Source organism: Taudactylus pleione, unplaced genomic scaffold, assembly GCF_031769625.1.
Source record: "Taudactylus pleione unplaced genomic scaffold, aTauple2 ptg000040l, whole genome shotgun sequence".
Classification (NCBI taxonomy): domain Eukaryota; kingdom Metazoa; phylum Chordata; class Amphibia; order Anura; family Myobatrachidae; genus Taudactylus; species Taudactylus pleione.
This window is the reverse complement of record NW_028284442.1, coordinates 30,558,557-30,579,689: the sequence shown is the minus strand read 5'-3', so window position 1 is coordinate 30,579,689 and position 21,133 is coordinate 30,558,557. Positions and strand designations below refer to the sequence as shown.

Below are 21,133 nucleotides of genomic sequence, written 5' to 3'. Positions count from 1 at the left end.
TGTCAGGTATGTCATACATTCGGACATTGTCTGAGGGTCTCCTCCCGACCATCTCGACAGTGTTCATTTCAGGTGCTCTCCATTGGGAAGCGGGAGTCCTCAGCCGTTACGACGTGCATCCCGGGGACTAGTCTCTTCCCCATGAGAGGTTTCATCTCCTGGTGAGCAGGGGGGGGGGGCCCTCCTGAGGTGACACTCATGGCCTTCTGACTCTATCACACTATGGTGTTACAGTCCAACTCTGGGGATTCTGAAGCAACCTTCAGTGACTCTTTGTCGGTGAAGGGGTTCTTCCAATTTGCGTACCTGTGTTCTCCAGTCTCCATTATTCCTCGAGGGAAGTCTTTCAATCGAGACAGAGATGCTTTCCTGCTGGTGGCTCCTGATTGCCCCAGATGTCAGGGGTACTTGGTTTTTCGGAGTCTCTCCATCGATACTCCATTCCTGATGCTTCACTACCCAGACCTGTTGTCTCAGGGTCCTGGGGTTTGCCTTGGACCTGGGTCGTTTGTCTTTGACTACGTCCCTACAGTGGTCTTACGGCTTCCATGGCTTTGTCATCGTTGGAATGATTGGAGCACATGGATCAGCTTTTGCTGGGACCTACCACAAACTGTGGCAGCCATCATTCTTATGGTATTATACTATCGATACGATCCTCTGGTGTCCAGGATTTCCAGATATTCTGGCATTCCTTCCGGCTGGCTTGGGTTTCACCCTCGGCCTGGCCTTCCTGACAGTGCAGATCTCTACACTGTCAGTACGAGTAGGTTATGGAATTGCTCCGCTCTGATATCCAGTTCATCCTTTGGAGTGTTTTCTGGATTATGCCTCCATTTGTCCTCCCTAGGGACTCCTTGGGAGTTAGGAGTGGTTCTTTGTTAACTCCGGGGAAAGTTAATGGAACCGCTGGTTGTGATAGCCATTACATGGTCTATTGCTTTGGCTTTCTCTCTTTCTATCAGGGAGTTTATATCAACCAGGTGAGTGTCGGAATTGGGAGCGTTCTCATGTGGCTCCCTCTTCTGGAGGGCATCTTGTCAGGGTGTGAGTTGCTCTCCCCCTGTGTTTCTTCTTAGTGATTTTCAGGTTCCATATTATTCTGGAACTTATGGTGCGGCCATTCAGTCCCCAGTCCTCTCGGCTGGTGTGGCCTCATTGACTGTGGTCCGGCCTCTGTGGATTTATGTGATCCATTCAAGTTCCTGACGGAAATCGGACTCCTTATTGGTGGTCTGAGATTTATGGTTTTAACAGGAAAGGATGGCCGGCCTATGGCCATATGTTGGCTGGACGGCCTCGTATGTCTTCTTCAGGGGCCTACCCATGGGTAGGCTTTTCTGTTGTTGCTGCTTGTTTTTTCTCGGGCCATGTAACCCTCGTGGGTGGCTCGCTGTGGCGCCTTGGCTGCTTTGCCTTGCTAGGTGGCCACGTGGTCTTCTGTCCACACCTTTTTAAGGTTCTAGGCATTGTTTTCCTTTGCCTCTCAGGATGCTTCCTTTTTGGCGGCGGATTCTCCTCTCAGCACAGTAGCGTCCCCTCCCTTGGTTGAACTGCTTTGGGACATCCCCAAGGTCAACCCTGTGGACCCCCTATGGACCCCGAAGTAGAAAACAAGAGATATGGTAAGAACTTACCTTTGTTATCTCTGTTTCTACGAAGTCCATAGGGTCCACAGGGCGCCCGCCCTGACGCACCTGGCTTCAAATGGGCTGTGTGACTGGTCACCGGTTTTCCGTCTCCCATTTCTGTGAGTATGGTTATCGAGTGTTCCAGTTTTCTCTCTTTTTTTCTCCTCCTCCGGCCTTTGGCTACTTACAAACTGAGGTGCCTCTGGCTGGGGGTGGGGTTATAGGGAGAGTGGACCCAAGTGCATCCTGGGAGCTAAAAGCTTTAACTGCGTGGTGCCCGGATTTGGTTCCCAACCTATACCCCAAGGTCAACCCTGTGGACCCTATGGACTTCGTAGAAACAGAGATAACAAAGGTAAGTTCTTACCATATCTCTTGTTTTTCTTATGGATTGGTGAGTTCCCTGAACAGAGAGGTGACTTGTCACAGTGCTGAGGAGGTTTTCTACCTCAGAGTCAGAAGAATCAGAAGTGTCAAAACTTCTGACAGGAAAAGGTTTTTTCTTAATGTGAATGTCCTCTGAAGAGGAGGAAGTAGAGGGGGAAGCTCTTGCCCTTTTGTGGGCTCTTTTCCCCTTATAACTGCCAGCCATGGAGGACATTTGCAGTGAGTTTGTCACAGAGACAGATAATGCGTCCTCCATGCCAGCGCTGACAGAAAAAAAATCTACATTCGCGGCTTAGGCGCGCCCATGTGACCGCAGGCGTGTACGTGACACGAGCGAGCACGTGACATGAGCGTGCACGTGACCCACGGGCACGCCCTCGCGCCACCTTATTCACAGGCAGAGGAAGTGAAAATTCTTTCACTTTCCTCTGCCTCAGCGGTTTTGAGAGGCTTGCTGCCTAACCCACCTGCTGTTGCTAGGTGGCAAGCCTCCCGAAGAACAAAGATAGTGCTGCTGATCATTATCGTCTTGGCGTTTCATTCCACCAGCCCTTCAGCAATAGCAAGAGATACCCATCCTACAGGAATTATCTGCTGATGCATCTTCTTCTACTCACAGTTACATGAAAAGGCCCTTCCTCTACTGGCCGAGACTTGCTGCTCTGTCCTTCTCCCTCTCTGCCTCTCAGGCCTAAAAAGGTGTAAGTGTATTGAAAACCTGGCTATGGAAGTATGCATACTTTTCTTCACATACATTCAACAACAATTAGAAAAGAATGCTTAGATCCTGTCACGTTAACTTATTTTCAGGGTGTTTTTCACAAACTCAAGACTGGTGAGAGGTGTTGGGCATAGCATGGTGTAACTTTGCATATCATAGTTGGTCATTTTGAATTCACATGCCTCCTGGGTAACTTTGACATTATCTAACTAATATCAACAATACCCTTTACTTTGGATCTTTCATTGTCTATGAATATGTGTGTGCAGGTTGGCTCTTAATAAGTAATGGAGAAATTGTTATGTTGGCACTACCTAATCTTTGTATGTGGGCGCGGAATTCGTAATTGGAAATTCAAAATGGAGGACACTGTAAAAGTCTTTGTTAGGCAAATGTAGACAGCAATGTTTCACCTCCCTTCTCTCCCCTCTTTAAAAGTAGAAATGCAAACTCTGGGCCTGATTCAGAGCTGAGCACTCTGACCAGAGCGCTCGCTCTGAATCAGAGCCCTCCTACCTGTTTTAGGAGCGTCCTCATGGACGCTCGCATAGCTGTGGGTTACCACCCACAGCTTATGCGAGCGTCCATGATGGTCGCGATGGTCAAGACCATCGCGACCATCGGGCTTGCGACGGAGACCCTGCGGTAGGGTCTCGCTGCCGCAAGCCCTGGAGTGATTTTGGCTCTATCAGAGCCAAAATCACTCCCACTGACATCACTAGTGATGTCAGTGGGGCCGGCTTGAGACGGTAGGCGTTCCTATGGGAACGCCTCCGTCTGGCAGGCACGCCCCCGGCACGCCCACCAAAGGGGGCATGCTGTCAATCAACATCGACAGCACGCCCCCTTTGGTGCGAGACCCGGAGCGATGGAGAGCCCGTCGCTCTCCGGGTCTCGCGCATGCGCACGACGGAGCTCCCTCCGTCGTGCGCATGCGCAGTGGGGGACATTGACACGCTTGCGAGCGTACTGCCGCTCACGAGCGGGTCTGAATGACCCCCTCTATCCTGAAATCACTCGAAGAAGCCGCATTTAATGCACCACAGACTATGCGACCTGGCCGCACTATAACATTTATCCTAAGTACCTAGGGCCTGATTCAGCAAGGATCGCTATTGCGATCGCGGAAGCAATCACGCATGCAGTTCTGCTGCAAAAGTATGCAAATAATAGCAATCGCAAAGCACTCTCACAAACAACATGTAGACGCCCACTTCCCTTCTCGCACATCGGTAATACCTTGCAATCAAATCGAAATACAATGGAGCCACTTGCACATTTAAGGCAGGTCTGACCCTACAACTACATTGCTAACTTTCCTGCACGCAGTGAGAGCTGAAGCTGCGTATGCCATCTCAGTGGCTATGCACGCCCCTGCAATGGCGTTCAAACGCACTGGCACGCCTGCGTTTCTTCAGCCACCCCCCCCCGCGCGCCACCACCCCCAAACGGCGCTTCCTGCCAATCAGTCTGCGATGGTATGCCTCGGTATGCAGATATACCTGTCCCCAATTTATACAGTGAGTGGTCCGCTCATTCAGCTAGCAGTCAGGCACTTCTCTATGCGTTTCTCCACCTTCCAAATATCAGCGGCTTCCTCAGGAGCCATGTCTGAATGAGTGGACCACTCGCTGTATAAATTGGGGACAGGTATATCTGCATACCGAGGCATATGATAGCCGACGGGCAGCTGCATCGGACTTACTATTTCACACTGGTGTGTGAGCATCGTGGTAGCAGAGATCCTAAAGAAAGTCCCATGCATAAACTGTTTTCCACTTTCCCTGCCCCCGGTATATTAATTGCATAAGAACAGCGGCTTTGCAGTCTGTACTAATAGGAGTGGCCTGCAAAAGGAGCAGCCACTCTCTGGGAATTATATGGATTTATGTGAACAGAATCAGATATAACAGAGGCTCAAATACCTATGTATTCATAACTATGCTTTATCAAGTATCCGTTTAGGAAAGTTACCAATTTGTTGTTCAAGTAACATTGTTTTCCTGAAACTTAAATAATTGAAACAAACTGCTACAGCAGCTACGGACCATTTGGATATAATGTGGCTTACAAAATATGAGAAACAGCTACAATACTGAATGTTGCCAAGTGCTGATGACATTTTTTTTTGCTCATACTAATATGTATTAATACATGCTCTTATGGAAAGGTTAAACTCGTGCCTATCACCTGTTAAACTGTTCCTAGTCCTTTTCTTTCAAAGGTGCATTTTTATGCTATATGTGCTTATTTTTATTTTTATTCATTTTTATGTGTATCTTTTATTTATTAAATTATATTTCTTAATATCTAGTTGCATATTAAACTAATTAACTGCTTCAGCACCTGATAGTGTTTGTTTCTGGTAAGATAATTATTGGAGGGTCCAGTTTCCTCCATATTGATGGCTTCCGTCAGTTATTAGGATAATAATATATCTATATTTATTTATACAGTATATATATCCTATACATTTGCATGTTTATGCTGATACATTGGTTTCTTGTTTACCGTTAGCAAGCTAAAAGAAGTCCAGCGCCTATTTGTGTGTCATTTGTTCACTCTGCGATGGGTCTGCATAGTCACTGTGATCGCAGTTCTGATTGTAGTGGTGCCCTAGCGCACGTGCACTGCGATGCGTACGCATGCATTCGACCATCTGCAGTAGCGATCCTTGCTGAATCAGGCCCCTAGTACACTATAAACAAACTAAAACACAAAATTGAAGTAAAAGTATTGCAATGTGACAGTAGCAACATTCAGGAAAAAAGACACAATCTACAGTAAACAGGCAAAAGACAGGTCCGATACGAGTGATTCGCGCCATACGTCGTTTTGCGCCACCGGACGACATAGAGCGTACACACTAGGCGATTTTGAACGATATGTCGTTCCGATGTGTCGGAACCGGGCATATCATTCCAAAAATCATCTAGTGTGTAGAGTCCTTTAGTAATATGCAACATATGTACATAGTAGCTTGAGATCTCATTTATTAAAACATAAACTTAGCTGATTTAAATACTTCATGGCCACCTCTTCCACCTTGATTAAGTGGAGCCTTTGGTCCAACTGCTATAATACCCATTTCAACCTGCCCTCCTCCCTTCCCACATTACCCTCTTCTTAAAATTTCTTATATGGTGTATTCTTATTAGTGGGTTCTTAGTCCTCCTGTACGGTGTATAACCATGTGTATGGTGGTGTTTTGCATACATCTCTCTTTTATGTTCTTTTGTTCTCCCTTCCGTCTCTACCTTTGAGTTGCTTTCCCTCCCGTTCCCTGAGTTATACTGTAAGCCATACACTGAATTGTATGTGTTCAGGTGTTTCAAATCTCATGGCACTTGTACTGTTATAATTGTCAATAAAAATGTATTGAGTAAAAAAAAAAAATTAGCACAGCCGTATAGAATTAACTTTTCTTTGTACTGGTCAAATTTAGTGTTGATTAATTTGCATCTAAACTACGGGAGAATAAACACTCAACAAGAACTCCATGGAAACTTGCTCTTACCTATGAATACTGAAATGATGAAATAGTTAAGCAGCAATTGATGACATCCTGCACAGTGTTCCTACAAATATAGTGTTCAGCAGTTCAATACTTTTATTTAAGTCACGTTTGTATCATAGATGGATGAGCCAGCCTCACGTGTCTATCAGCACTCTCTCTCTCTCTCTCTCTCTCTCTCTCTCTCTCTCTCTCTGTTATCTCTTCCTGTATATAACAGGACAGCTGCTACTTGTCATCACCTATTCTCATCCTTTTGCTTCTCTCCACAGAAACCAAGGCAGATTTGGAAGAGCTGATGTCGGACATCAAAAAGACAGCCAACAAGGTCCGCTCAAAGCTGAAGAGTGAGTGCTCACCACCTCTCTCAACCTCTCCTTTCATCTATGCCAATTCTTCTCATGTCAGCCAGCAATGGCTATTGTTATGGGAATGCACTATTACTGCTGTGTGCAGAGATAGGTTATACCAGGGAGAACAGTAATGCCTTAGGACATTAAATACAGGAGTGTAACGATGTCTAAACCTTGGCACAGAAGGCGTTAAGTGAACCGCAAGTCTTTTGCTACATAATGAAGAAAACATTTCTTTTGTTATGAGCAGAGCAGACATCTGGCATTGATTTCATATACATTACAGTTTAATGGCTGTTGCTTCATGACCTGTATGACTTGTTCAACACTGCCGCCAATTATTACTGCAAGCTCGGCATTAGTGAAAAAGCAGTTACACTCAACCTCATTTGCAATGGGGTTTTTGATGTACCACAGTACTATGCCTAGATCATCCAACCAGAACACTAGAAGGCACACGCCTACTCTCTGCTATAAGGAGACACCAATCTAACGAGAAGTGCTCCGTGCTGTACTGGAGCCTCGAGAGGCGGACTGTGCATCAGAACCCTACACTCCCACCACTTTAGGACCACTATTTTTTTTTTTTTTTCTCAAACTGCTCAGATTAATCTGATCATTAATTATCAGGTTTTTAACCCAATAATTATACTTTGTTATCATTGCTATTCGCAACAATAAGAAATAATGTACCACCGACATGTATCATTGATCACATCCATACAGGGACAGGGACTAAGGTAGGAGCCCATCCCTGCGATGTGTAAAAGTAAAGTCATCGCTCTCTCTGATATTTGGTGCAGTTCCTCATAGATACTTTGGGGGGAAACTTCATTTTTGTGGGTACTCCCTGAAATTGGTTGTTTTCTGGGGATTTCACGCAAATATTAATTGATAAATAGGCCCCATAATAAATGGTGATTCTATCACACTTTCCAATCATTTATAGTAAAACAAAAATAAAAGTAAATAATAAAAGTAGTAACTTGCACTTAATGCTTTACCATATAATTATATAAAAGAATTAGGGTAAATATTTAACTGTAGTTTTTAAAAAGGCTAAAAGTATTACATATACTGCTGGAAGTGAAAGTAAGTTATACTCAGTGGCGGGTTTTACCTAGGGGCTGGGGGCTGCAGCCCTCCTCCCAGTAAAATCCGCCACTTCAGTGAGCCAGTTGCAGTCCGTGACTGTACTGGCTACACTGTAACTTGAGGTGGCTTCCCATTGGAAGCGCCACCTGCCAGTCACGCACAAGACAGGCAGCCCCAGGGGGAGGTGTCTCCTCGCCCTGGGACTGCCAATCCAGGCTGCGATTAGCAAAGAGCTGCTTCCAGTGGAATCCTCTGCTCTGCCTTTCGGGCAGCCCTACACGGCTTCTTGGGGCTGCAGTCAATGCAGTCCCCAGAAGCTGGTGTTATGCATGGCGCCACCGCTTCTCATGCGCATGTGCTGTTCCCAGCGCCTGCCAGAACCTGGATGGCCAGACCAGCTGCAGCGGCAGTCCCCCCTCAGGTAAGAGTGTAGGAGTCGCTGCTGGTTATACTGTATAACTGAATTGGTATGCCCTCTTTACATGACACCATTTTACACCAGACTAGGCCATGACTGAGTTGGTACAGATGTAGCACAAGTCAAATTAGTTTTAACACTGGACAATTATGCTCCCATCGGGTAGCACAGTGGTAAACCACCTATGGCACTCCAGCTGCTGTGGAACGACATATCCCAGCATGCCCTGCCGCAGTTTTAGCATGCCTTAACAGCAAATATGTTGCGGAGGATACTGATAAGTGATGTTCCACAGTAGCTGGTGTGCCACAGTTTGCCTTACCCTGGGGTAGCCCGTGCAATGCAGTTTTGCAGACATAATCTTAATATTATACACCAAATCATTGTACAGTTTTACTTGCAATATCCTATCTAAATGCATGGCTTGTAGTACATATGGGGTTTTGGTGATAACCACTGTTTACAAATACAAGAAAAGTGCTGCCTAATAATAAAACCGTAATGGAGGCGACTGTCAATCACTTGCAAAAAATACATGAAAGTGGCTAAAAAAGCAGATAGCGGCAAATGATGAGCCCTCTAAATATAGTAGGGCTGAATGCAGCGCATAAAGCAAGTTGTCTATATTGGCTCCTACATTTCGTGCACAAAAAACAAAGTATGTATATTAAACCCATCTCTGCAGCCGCACCGCCTCCATTCATAAACCTAGGTTCATGGCCGTCATCATCGTCAGGACATACATGCACCAGCCCTACCCTTGGTGGAGAAGATACATCTGTAAACAGTTATGTATACATGGACACACAAATCTGAATCGGCTATAATGAATTTCACACAAACTCACTTAACACCCCACAATCCCCCAGTTACACCCCTTCACCAACCCCATAGTTGTGTATGCTGAGTTTCGGAGCTTGTGCAGTGCTATAACATATGAGATACATCCGGAAAACCGCCTTGTGTTTACACAGGCGTTCATTAGCACCAGTATGGGAAAATAAACTTTATTTGCATAAATGATTTACAAGCTGTGCACTGCATACTTTTCATTCGGGATGTAGTTATCATACCTACAGCCGGCATCCTGGCTGACAAAATTCTGGTGCCGTATTGCCACTGCTCGGCCAGAAGGTTAGCGCCCAAATACCGACAGTAGTGGACATCCCAACGCCGGAATCCTGACAGCCGGGATGCCGATCGTAAGTATAGCGGTGCTCGTTAGGTAAAGGTGCCTACACACATAGCGATGTGCTCACGATCCCATGATGTGTACGATTTCCCCCTGAACTCTCCCCGGCAGCCGTGGGCACGATTTGGTCTGAAAAGCTGCCAATTTGGCACACAATCTATCATGCCTCCTAAACTATCCAGTGCATTGTGACTTAAATTTTCAAGTCTGTCCTACAGCACGGCAGATCTGAAGATGCGATGTGCGACCTTCGGGGATGCGCATCGCATCATTATCGTGAGTAGAGACTCAAGATTTACTCACGATTTTGGCATATTTTACACGATCTGTTGTTCCAATGTGTAGCCAGATCGTGTAAAGTATCGCTATGTGTGTAGGCGCCTTTAGCTGCGTGGGGGGGGAGGGTTAGGTTTATGCATCATGGGGGGGGTTAGGGTTAGGCTAAAGAGTGGGAAGTTAGGGTTAGGTACCCCTGGGAGTGGGTTAGGGTTAGGATCCACTGGGGGAGGGGGTGTTAGGCTTAGGCACTAAGGGGAGAGGGTTAGGTTTAGGCACCAAGGCGGGGATGGTTAGGGTGCGGGGTGGGGAGGGTTAGTGTTAGGATGCAGGAAAGGAGGGTTCGGGGGAGAAAGGAGGAGGGTTAATATACTTGCCAGACCCTTATCGGAATCCTGAGCATCTGGATGCCGCTGTCAGTATATTGACAGCAGGCATCCCAAATGCTGGGATTTCATACCGATTCCTTTCATTCATCCCACACACTTTATACGATTCTCTCAAACGCCATCTAGTGGCAGAAAATATTAATTGCAGAATATGGCAGCATGTGGAGGAATAATGAAATTACCTGCCATCAACAGACAGTTTGTGCTATATCTGTACTTGTTCCGGTAATTTCCTGATTCACTGTTCCTGATGTGTCCAGATACTTTACTTGCATTTGTCTTGTTACAGTAGTGAAGTGTCTACCAGACTAAAAACACTGTATTTCACGAGGTGGTTGAAGCTTGGGAGGATGTTGGGGACCACAGTGAAAATTCTGAGTAGACGATTTTCTAGAAGTATGCAAAAACAAATCACATTTTGCTGCCCTTCATATTATTGTTCAAACTGTACATATTATATCACAATTATTATACAACAGCTTGACTGAAGAATTGTCACTTTTTGGTCTCATTTAGTGTTTGATGTGTTGTCTGCCCTGAATGTATGCATAAACTTTATGTAGCAAAAATTGCTTTACATGTACATGTTGAATGCACGTATCTCAAGATGTTTCCAGGTCCAGGATAGCTCCAGGGTTGTATGTGCCACTTATCTCATCCTTGCACATATTACATGTTATCTTACAGTTGTAAGTATTTGTTCTATGGTCATTCTTAATTGCTGGAGAATTTGTTTAGTTTATTCACTTCATTAAAAAACACTTTCCCAAACAAAATTTCACACACATGACAACGTTTTAGCACCTCTACAATACGCTGCACGTAACTCTGGAGTCCATGTCGGCACACTGCCGGTGAAACTGGCTGCTTGTGCCAAAGGTTGAAATTTGCTAAGAGTTGGTGGACATTTGCTCGCCAGTTATGCCTTGCACAAATGAATACATTAACATTACTATCCTGGAGTACACACGTCTAAGCATCGACCTCTCTAAGAGTTACTGACTTCTCCTCTTACAGGCACGCTAGCTATAAATTACCCAGGAGGACAGTCCTGCATTTCTATTCCAGACTCAGGCCAGTCATATTAAAAAAAGTGCCATTATGCGCAAACCTATTGAAATTCATCTGAAAGTAATAGAAATATATATATACAATTATAAACGAAGTGCAAAATGTCAGTTTGCTGCTCCCCTTTCAATTACACTTCCTCAAATGGGCATATGCGAAGCAGAAAAGAAGAACACAAACGGGCACAGAATAGTGTAGTAAATTATTATAACATGCATGAATAAAAATAAGCATGAATGTCACTTAGAGGTAGAAGTATGTATCAAGCCTCCTAAAAATGGAAAAGTGGACTTGTGGACAGGTGTCCCCTAGAGACCAATCAGCTAGCATTTATTAAGTACCTTCTATAAAATGATAGGTAGAAGCTGATTGGTTGCTATGGACAACGTCTCCACTTTTTAGGAGACTTGATACAGATTTGCCTCTAAATCAGGCATGTCAAACTCAAAATCCCAATTGGGCCAAATAATCAAGGTCTAATGGCTCATACACACTAGACAATGTGCTGTATGAATGAAATTGGTGAAAGTTTTCCCTTGAACTTTCTGTAGTGCAGGACAAACGATATTGGTTGTACACACTGAAGGATATCTTTAATGATCTCTTTCAGTGAAGTCATCCTGCCACATCTCTGAACAGGCAATTCTTGACGATATCGTCAGATTGGCCTGCATGTACGGATGACAAAAGACATCGTTAACGACCTGCGGGAGCGCGCATCGTTGGTTGTTCCCTGCATACACACTGAACGATATATCGTTGAACGATATCATTATCATCCATATCAATCATAATAATCGTCTAGTATGTATGAGCCTTAAGATTGTGTGGGCCGCAAGAAAAAGAAAAAGTCTTATATGCAATTGTGTAATGTTTTTATTAAGAAAAAACAATAATAAAGTTTATTGTTTTCTTCCCGATACGCAACATCTTTTTTCTGTCACCAATTTTCCTATTTCCGGAGAAATCTTATGGGATGTGATAACTTTCAAAACTGAATGATTGTACTACACAGTAATACCCCTTATACATTATGCCACACAGTAATGCCCCTTACAACACATTGTGGCACAGTAATGTCCCTTGCAGATTATGCCACAGCAGTGCCCCTTATAAGATGCCACACAGTAATGCCCCTTACACATTACTGTGAGACATAATGTGCTGTAAAGGGCATTACAGTGGCATAATGTGTTATAAGGAACATTACTGTGTGGCATAATGTCACCAAGTATGGCAATGGTAGCAGCATGTTATGGGATGTTTTCTAGTGGCGCTAACTAGTAAGGATCATGTCAGGTTGATGGGAAGATGAAAGATGACAGTTACTGCACAAATCCTGATACCCCTTGTCAAAATACTCACACTGCGGAGGAAATTTGTCTTTCAAAAGGATAATGATCCAAATCATTCTGCAGCAAGAGCAACACTGAGGTGGCATACAGTAACATGAAGACAATATATGTACCTGAGATGGCACTATCAGACTTCTGCTCCCTCGGTGCTGTTGCCCGGCCCTGTACTGTAGGCTCTCCAGTCATTTACTCACTCAGCGCCTGCCTTGCCGCCTCTTCTCCTGACTCATGTCACTGTGTGGCGTGCAGACGCCCAATGCTGCGACCTTCCTAATGGTTCCTCGGCGCTGGCCACTGTGGGAATGGACTGAGAGAGATGCCATGACGCCTCTCCCAGTTCCAAGAGACACTGCAGGAATCGGGGGAGGAGGCGGACCAAAAGGGGCAAGCAGCGCTGCCCGCTGCAGTGTGTAATGGTAGCACGTGCTCCCCCCTAGTTGCAGCCCTGGCCAAGTCCAGTGATGCAGGCCGTACTCCACTTTCCCATAGTAATTGCAAGGCCGCCAAAAAATGCATTTGAGCCGCATGCGGCCCGCTGGCCGCATGTTTGACACATCTGCTCTGAATAGTCCAAACTCCAGGTTGTTGCCACTGCTTGCAGCTAGACACACTTCCTGGTATCTGCCACTGCCCATAGCTGTACCTCAGTCACATGTAGGATCATGAAATGGACAATGTGGCACTCGAGGATGTTTTGAGTGGCGCCTGCAGTGTCTGTCACCCTCCTATTACTCACACTGCTCCTTCCCTCACTGAGGATATGTGTTCGGCATGCTAGACTGTCTCCAGAACGGAGTACCCAAGTGTGGCCTGCATACCTACCAAAGCCTGGGAGTGTGGCAAGTGATCCCTGTCGCAGTCAGTACTGCTCACAGTTTAATAATCGTACTAAATTCTGAGGCATGTTTATGTCTACAGACTACAAATGGCTTAAAAGAGGGAATGACAGAGAAGCCACTGACATATTTTAATACCCATCTATTACTTTTGTGAGTCTTTTTATTTGTAGTGGTGGTGTTTTTGTGGCTTGTTATGTTGAACGTCTGGTACCCAAAGAGAATTACAATGCCTATACCTGAACTGATCCAAGCTATATATATGGAAGAACCTTGCTATTATTATACTTGGTGTCCCTCATTAACCCCTGTCTTTCCATTTTATTCTTACCACTACCTGTAGGTATTTAGTAAGAGAGGTTATTTTATTCAGGACAGTGATAGTCAGTTCTGCGAGACAGCCTGCAGCCGGTTCAGCCCTGACTTCTGCTGTGACTCATTAATGTTTCCGCCTGATCACGTCTCCTCTCCACTAGGTATTGAACAAAGCATTGAACAGGAAGAAGCAATAACCCGCTCCTCCGCAGATCTGCGCATCCGGAAGACGCAGGTAAGATGAGGATACTGTGGTAGGGGATGCGTGAAAAAGAAAATTACGCTGGTTTTAACACAACCACCTCCATTTACTAAAATATGACTTATTTTTATCTTAGATCGATCATTAGAGGGAGGAGATATTGGAACGTTACTTTTATTATGTGTCACTATTGTGTGTTTTTACATGTGGAAACATAACTACTATATGCACTCTTATGGCTAACTAACCCCAACTTTACTGCCACAGGGTACAGTATGCTCAGCTGCTCCCATCAGAACATGGCAATTGTTTTGTAATTCAGCAGTTGCCACCATCTCGGGCATGAATGTAAATCTGTTCCCTGTAAATTCAGGTGCACATGACCACACAAAGAGGAATTGTCACTGTGGACCTGCACTTTGTACACTGCCTTTGGTGTCTGTCCACCTTGTGTCAACTGCTGGAAGTCGATTCAAAACTCAGGGATAGATGTACTAAGCCTTGGAGAGAGATAAAGAGGTCTATTCACTAAGCCTTGGAGAGAGATAACATGGGGAAAGTTAAGTCCCAGCCAATCAGCTCCTAAATGTCATTTTTCAAACACATCCTGTAAACTGACAGGAGCCGATTGGCTGGGACTTTTATCTATCTCCAAGTCTTAGTGAATAGATCCCATTTTACCAACCAATCAGTATCTAACTGCCATGTCATGCCATGTTTGAAAAATGACAGTTAGGAGCTAATTGGTTAGTACTTTATCTCCATCCACTTTATCTCTCTCCAAGTTTTGCTGAATCTCCTCTATAATCTTTCTCCGCTTTATTTCTCTCCGAGGATTAGTGCATCTACCCCTAAGGGGGTTAAGTAATAGGCTCCAAGATTACGGAACCAGCGTGATTTGACAAGTTCACAGCTAAATTTTAAAGCGGCAATCAGTTATAAGGCAAAACAAGCCTTATAATTGATTGCCTCTTTAAATATGGGGCCGGTTTAGTAATTTTGGAGGCTATTACATAACCCCCCAAAGCAGCTACATCTGATTTGGTACAACACTAACACATACTGTATATCCAACTGATTTTATTTATCAGATCTTTTACATGCAGTCATAAATCTGCACAACGATTCTTCCTTTGTTGTGTGTTACTGAATTACATAAGCCGACTGAATAAACCATACGAGTACTGGGTAATGCATCATTAAAGAGTTAGAGGTATACTTACTATTGCATTCTTATTTTTTCCTAGCACTCCACGCTGTCTCGCAAGTTTGTAGAGGTGATGTCCGAATATAACGCCACTCAGTCAGATTACCGTGAGCGCTGCAAAGGCCGTATCCAAAGACAGCTTGAAATCAGTAAGTTTTCGATTGGCAAGTGAGCTATTTTAGTTTGTTAGTTTTGTTTTATTTGCTTTTCAAATAGAGAAAAAAAAAACATACTTATAACTGTTTTGTTGTTTGTGTTTCTGCAATGGTATATTCCCCAGACCCACACGGTCAGCGGTATCCTCAGCTGTTGTTACTGAAGTAGACATTGAGTTAGCATTCTGTCCCACAGACGCACATATTTGTTTGTGGCTCTCCTTTGGGGCCATGTATGTTCTTCTCAAAGCTCTGCAGTAGAGCAGTGCGTGACTGACCAGACACAAGAGGCATGGCCTGCATCTTATCTATTGCACTCAGTTTCAGTAAAGGCTGGAGCTCCAAGTTTAGCATTGGTCTGCAGTTATATTTTATTGACCGTGTTTTGTATTGGTCTTGTGACAGGGTCAACAAAAGACTGATCCAAAGTTGTTCAGATAGTATAAAGGGATGGGAGATGGGGAGGGGGTCTGTGGTGATAAAATTGAGGTGTGGAGGTTTTTAAAACCATATTTATGATGACAATACCTAGTATAGTTGCAGTCACAAGTACCAAGGTTGACTTTAAGACAATGTATAGATTCTGTTGCATTCGATAAAATCATCCGTTTAGCAGAAGAAACTTAGGGCCTGATTCAGACCCGCTCGCCAGCGCATTGCGCTCGCAAGCGGGTCGATGGTGGGCCATTGCGCACGCGCGAGCCCTGGAGCAAGTGACAATCACTCGCTGCGGGGCTCGCTACAAGACGGGGCGGCTGTCAATGTTGATCGACAGCTCGCCCCATTTTGTAGGCGGGGGGGAGTGGCTGCACAAACTGAGGCGTTGTGGGCGGCCCTACTGACATCACTAGTGATGTCAGTAGTGGTCTTCCTGCTCTATTAGAGCAGGAAGTCCACTCGGGCATGCAAGACCTGAGACCCTACCAAAAGGGTCTCCTCGCAAGCCCGATGGTCGCGATAATCACGACCATCACCAGGCCGCACACACGCTGTGGGTGGTCACCCACAGCTGTGCGAGCGGCCTGGAGGCCAGTCAAAAAAAAAAATAGGGACACCCTGATTCAGAGCGAGCGCACGCAAATAGTGTGTGCCTCTGAATCAGGCCCTTAAATAGTTCTGCAATGCAATTTGTAATGAAAGGTGTACATAGATATGTGAGGTAGCTTTCCAGATGTAATAAAATCCATTGGTTTCAATAGAGAAAATTAAGAAGTTTTAGCACTAATTAGGGATGTGCAGGCTCGGATAGGTTCGAGTTTGCACGTTGAGTTCGGATTTTTCCCTCCAAAAAAACGGAACTCAGAAAGAGGCTAAACGTCATCTTACATGGACGAACATCATCATTCCTGGACTTTTGTCCAGGAATGATGATGTTCGTCCATGTAAGATGACGTTTAGCCTCTTTCTGAGTTCCGTTTTTTTGGAGGGAAAAATCCGAACTCAACGTGCAAACTCGAACCTATCCGAGCCTGCACATCCCTAGCACTAATACACTTATTAGGTCACTGTTAGAACTTTTGCTCATATCCAAGTCTCTGTTTATACTTAGAGAAGTGCTACACATTTGTACAAACAAAGAGCGCGATTCAATTCAATGCGATGTTATCCCGGATTGGGGATAACATCGCATTGAATGGAGCTAATCCATTCAGTGCGCTGTTAAGTCGGAGAATGCCGGTTCCCGAGACTAAACACCCAGGTTAAATCGCAAAATTGGCATTCCCCGACTAAAGTGCCAACCGCGCGGCTATTAGCGCCACGCTAAGCCGGAAATCAGCCGAGCAGCCGGCACTTTTGACGGATTTCTTCGCGCATCCCCAGGGGTGTGCGAGAAGAAATCCTTTAGCCCGCTCAAGTATCACGTTGAATTGAATAGCTTTGGGAGCTCCCTCCCGGGGCTATTCAACATCGCATTGAATTGAATCGCCCCCCCTATTAGATAAGCATACGTCCCTCTGTGTGCCCCTTTAGTAGAAGTGTCTCTCCTCGGACCAGCATCATTACAGCAACACAACTACAATAGGAGAGTGTCTCAGTGCTGTGGGCCTAACCACCCTTCCCTGCAGAAGTAATCTGGCAACTGAATGGATTTCACTCGCCATGTTTAATATTTTCATAGCGCAAAAGTTTAATAATTACACCCAGTTGGGGCTCTTCTGTTTGTGGCCAGTGAGAAGTGATCGGTTGCAATCTGTTATCGGTTGAGCCTTTACCCCTTGTGCTACACAGGATTACTCCCCTTCATGTTCCCTAACTTATTACCATATAGGGCCTGATTCTGGGTATGACGCCCTGCCGATGTCAGACGCAGTCCGGAGATTTTTTTCTATTGCACATGTGACTGGGAAGGAAAAGGGGCTTGTTATGGCGGGTGTGTCACTGAAGCGTTTGCAAGCTCAGACTAGTAATTGCCCACACTGAAGCCCATATTCTGATGGAAAATCTGCACCCATCAAGGGATTAGTGCCACTTTCAATGGTTGTGTGTGTCTAAGGGCACACCAAGCATGATTACAGCATCTGTAGATGCTCAACCTGGGTGTCTCAGTCCTTGTCATTCATACCCACGGCCGTACACTAGGGAAGGGCTTGTAGCAATATTTGCATAAAGTCGCAGTCATGGGCTTAACTACCATAGGTGCAAGGGGTGAAACATACCCTAATTGTGAGGAACACCTCATAATTCTGACTTATATGTGACATGTTCTGTAGCACTCACTCTTTGTAGTCTCTCGTAATAGAATACGGAATTTAATATCAGTGGATTACAGCATCAGCACCTTTTTGCTGTTACACCACTTCATGATATTAAAAGCTTCAGATTGTTCCCATGAACCAGATAATAAACCTGTCTCCTCACATATGTCTAAGCTCTGCTCCACATACTCTGTGGGAGAATGAGGTGCACACAGAGCTTGGAATGTGCATCGCTGATGTTATACAGGTTGTACGCACATTGGTCAGACCAGGTGTAAAGCTGGGTACACACAGAGACGATGTCGGCACGATGTGTCTTCTCCGGCCGAATCAGCGCGATAAATCGGCGCATCGCTCAGTGTGTACGACCAATATGCGTGCTCCCACGGTCGCAATGCGACCGGCTGTGCTGCACGTACAATTAGACGATATCTCATGTGGCCCCGTTGCAGATAATGAAGGATGGAACGAGGGATCAGGGTAAAGATGGGTAATCTATTTTTATGTCATAATCTCCTCCAACATTAGGCTCCATTACACACAGACCATTACTCTCATTAAGGGGTCTATTTACTAAGCAGTGTTAGGAGACAGAGTGAAAAGTGATAAGAAAGTGATAAGGTGCCAGCCAATCAGCTCCCAACTGTCATTTTTCAAACAGCCTGTGAGATGGCAGTTGGGATCTGATTGGCTGGAACCTTATCACTTTTCACTCTGTCTCCTAACACTGCTTAGTAAATAGACCCCTAAATCACTTAAACCTAACAGATAAGGCGATTTTGAGTAATATTTCTAAGCAGGTAAACAATGGTTTTTCTTGTATGTCACTGACAAGACATTAGTTATGGAATAGCTGGGAGATTGAAATGTTGCCATATTTATTTTCAGTGAAGGTTTGTGATTATGAATTCGGCATACGGATAATTGGTAATGAGATGTACTGCAGCAGACATGGATGATGAGAGGTGTAGTACACTAAGGTACCAGGAGATCATGTGACTCACAGTCAGCTCTGCAGATGTCTGATCAGTTTCCGGAAAGGAGACATCATCACTGCCAGAGCACATATCCGAAGTGACAGTGTTCTCGGGGAATGACAGGGACAAGAAGAAGAGGAGATAGAGGAAGATCTCTCCGGATATACCCTTGAGCTCTGCCAGAGGTTGTCCTATGATTTGCAGGCCTAGTGTATTATTTTTATTGGAATTGAGAGGTGTCCTGTTTGGTAATGCACTAATAGGAACATTGCCCTGTAGGCTACAGCTTGCACGTGATTATGGTCATTAATGATGTGGATGCTATATTAGAAATATAGGTGAGCGCTGTAACACTATGACAAGAGCTATTTACTTACACTGGGACAGGAAAACAACTTGACCTGAATGGATGTTGTTGAAATGGAAGTTTATTGTCAATTTATCCATTAGAATTGTGTTGCCCAAAGCAACTTTAATGACACTGTCTCTGGGGGAGATGCACTAAGCCTTGGGGAGAGATAAAGTACCAACCAATCAGCTCCTGTAACGTGGCAGTTAGGAGCTGATTGGCTGGTACTTTATCTCTCTCCACTTTATCTCCATCCAAGGCTTAGTACATCTCTCCCTCTGTGTTTAAAAATAGATTTGAAATTGTGGAACTAATCATTGTAGGGATGGACATCGATCTTGCCCGATACATTACAGTTTTTGCCCCAAGAATTATGATGCTGGCTGCAATCTTTTTACATGTTCCCCAGCGTCTCTTCTTAAACTGCGCTTGCGTGATCTTTGCTCTTTTTTTTTTTTTTAAACTTGCCACATTTCACTGACCCCCTAACTGTACATGTGCCAAAATAATGCCGGCCCTGGAGAAAATCAACATTATTTATGCTATTATTCTCCGTATTAAATGCAGATCAATACAATCTGAGCTTCAGTGTTAGCCAAACCTGGGTGAAATTCAGCAGAGACAATTATGTCTAAAATATTTACTGTATGTTTTAAAGGAAGATATTTGGTATAGCGTATGCATCAGGACAATAAAGAGATAGGAATGGTGTGTGGGTGGAAGAAAGTATGGCAACAGACTGCTATTGCTGCCGTGCTGCAGCGCCCTCAGGTGGTCAGGTGAACCTTTGCATCATTTTTCATGGAAATGGTTTGCTTGTATGGGCCATTGTGCAGTTGGTCCTGGAGAGCCAGCATTAATTTGTATCACTTCCAAAAGGGTTTTACAGTGCTTTTATTTCCACAATCGTGCCATTTATCTGCTGATGTTTATTAGTTACTGAGTAGTCTTTTCAGTGCTTACTAAAGCTGGGTACACACTGAGCGATATATTGGACGTTCAATCGAACGCTTTGGCGGGTGTGTACCCCCAATATGTCTGTGAACAACGTATGGCATCTGCTCTGTAGCACAGCAGATCGGCGCATCTGGCAGTGGTCAGTAGACCACCCGTGCACTTGCTGCAGGGACCGCCAGTGACTGACAGTTCAACTGGATGAGCAAAATCAAATACCCTGCCCAGTTGTGATGTCAGGGAACACGCATTAAGCAACCGATGGTAAGTCTGTATAGCTTACCTGACCACCCACTGTGTCGGCAGATCCGTCGGCACAGTGTGTACCCAGCTTAAGTCATCCATTTTAGAGCAACAAAAGCTAGTAAAACTCCCAGCTATCGTTATGTATGGATACAAGGTTTCCATACAGGGATTTAATAAAGATTTATTAATAAATATGAATCCTAAAAATAAAATTGACTAACAGCGAAAAACCCTGATACTCAGCCCGCAAAGTAATAAAAAAGAAATACATTACATTAAACAGCATATGATGCTATAATCCTCCCATATCAGTTTCATACTGTGCATACTCTCTGCTGCCTTCACTGTTCCTCCCTCTGTCTCTCAGCCTGTAGGTTCCCTTATGCCTCTTTTCTAGGGATAGGCGTCAATGCTTAATCTTTCAAAAAGATTGATTATCATCCTGATATACAGATGTGTCCACATAAATCTATCCTCAAATCCCACCAAATAGCCCCGTTTAGTGACAGATGCGCAAAACACTAATCCTAAGTACCTAGTACACTATATGTGAACTAAAAGACGCAAAACTGAGGAAAAAATAGCACAATGGAGTAAAAAGTAGCAAAGTTAAAGAAAAATATGCACAATCTAGGGTAATAACCCAAAATACAATACCACAAGTTTGTTAAAACCCCTGTACACAGACTTCACATATGGGGAGTGGCGTGATTGGTGAATATGGGCAACCACTTCCTCTCCCGCCGTTCCACTTCTCCTGCTCCCCTCTGCCAAATCCTGCACTGGCTCCCATTCCC

At 44.7% G+C, this 21,133-nt stretch overlaps 1 protein-coding gene across 5 annotated transcripts in view; it reads left to right on the top strand.

Moving 5' to 3' along the window:
- The window catches only part of STX1A (syntaxin 1A), a 168,474-nt gene that overhangs the window by 132,704 nt on the left and 14,637 nt on the right, over positions 1 to 21,133 (top strand). For all 5 annotated transcript variants that reach the window (XM_088455195.1, XM_088455203.1, XM_088455219.1 and 2 more), the window contains exons 4-6: positions 6,526 to 6,600; positions 13,712 to 13,785; positions 15,000 to 15,108. In XM_088455195.1, the coding sequence (XP_088311321.1) occupies positions 6,526 to 6,600; positions 13,712 to 13,785; positions 15,000 to 15,108 (258 nt within the window). The remainder of the gene's footprint in view (positions 1 to 6,525; positions 6,601 to 13,711; positions 13,786 to 14,999; positions 15,109 to 21,133) is intronic.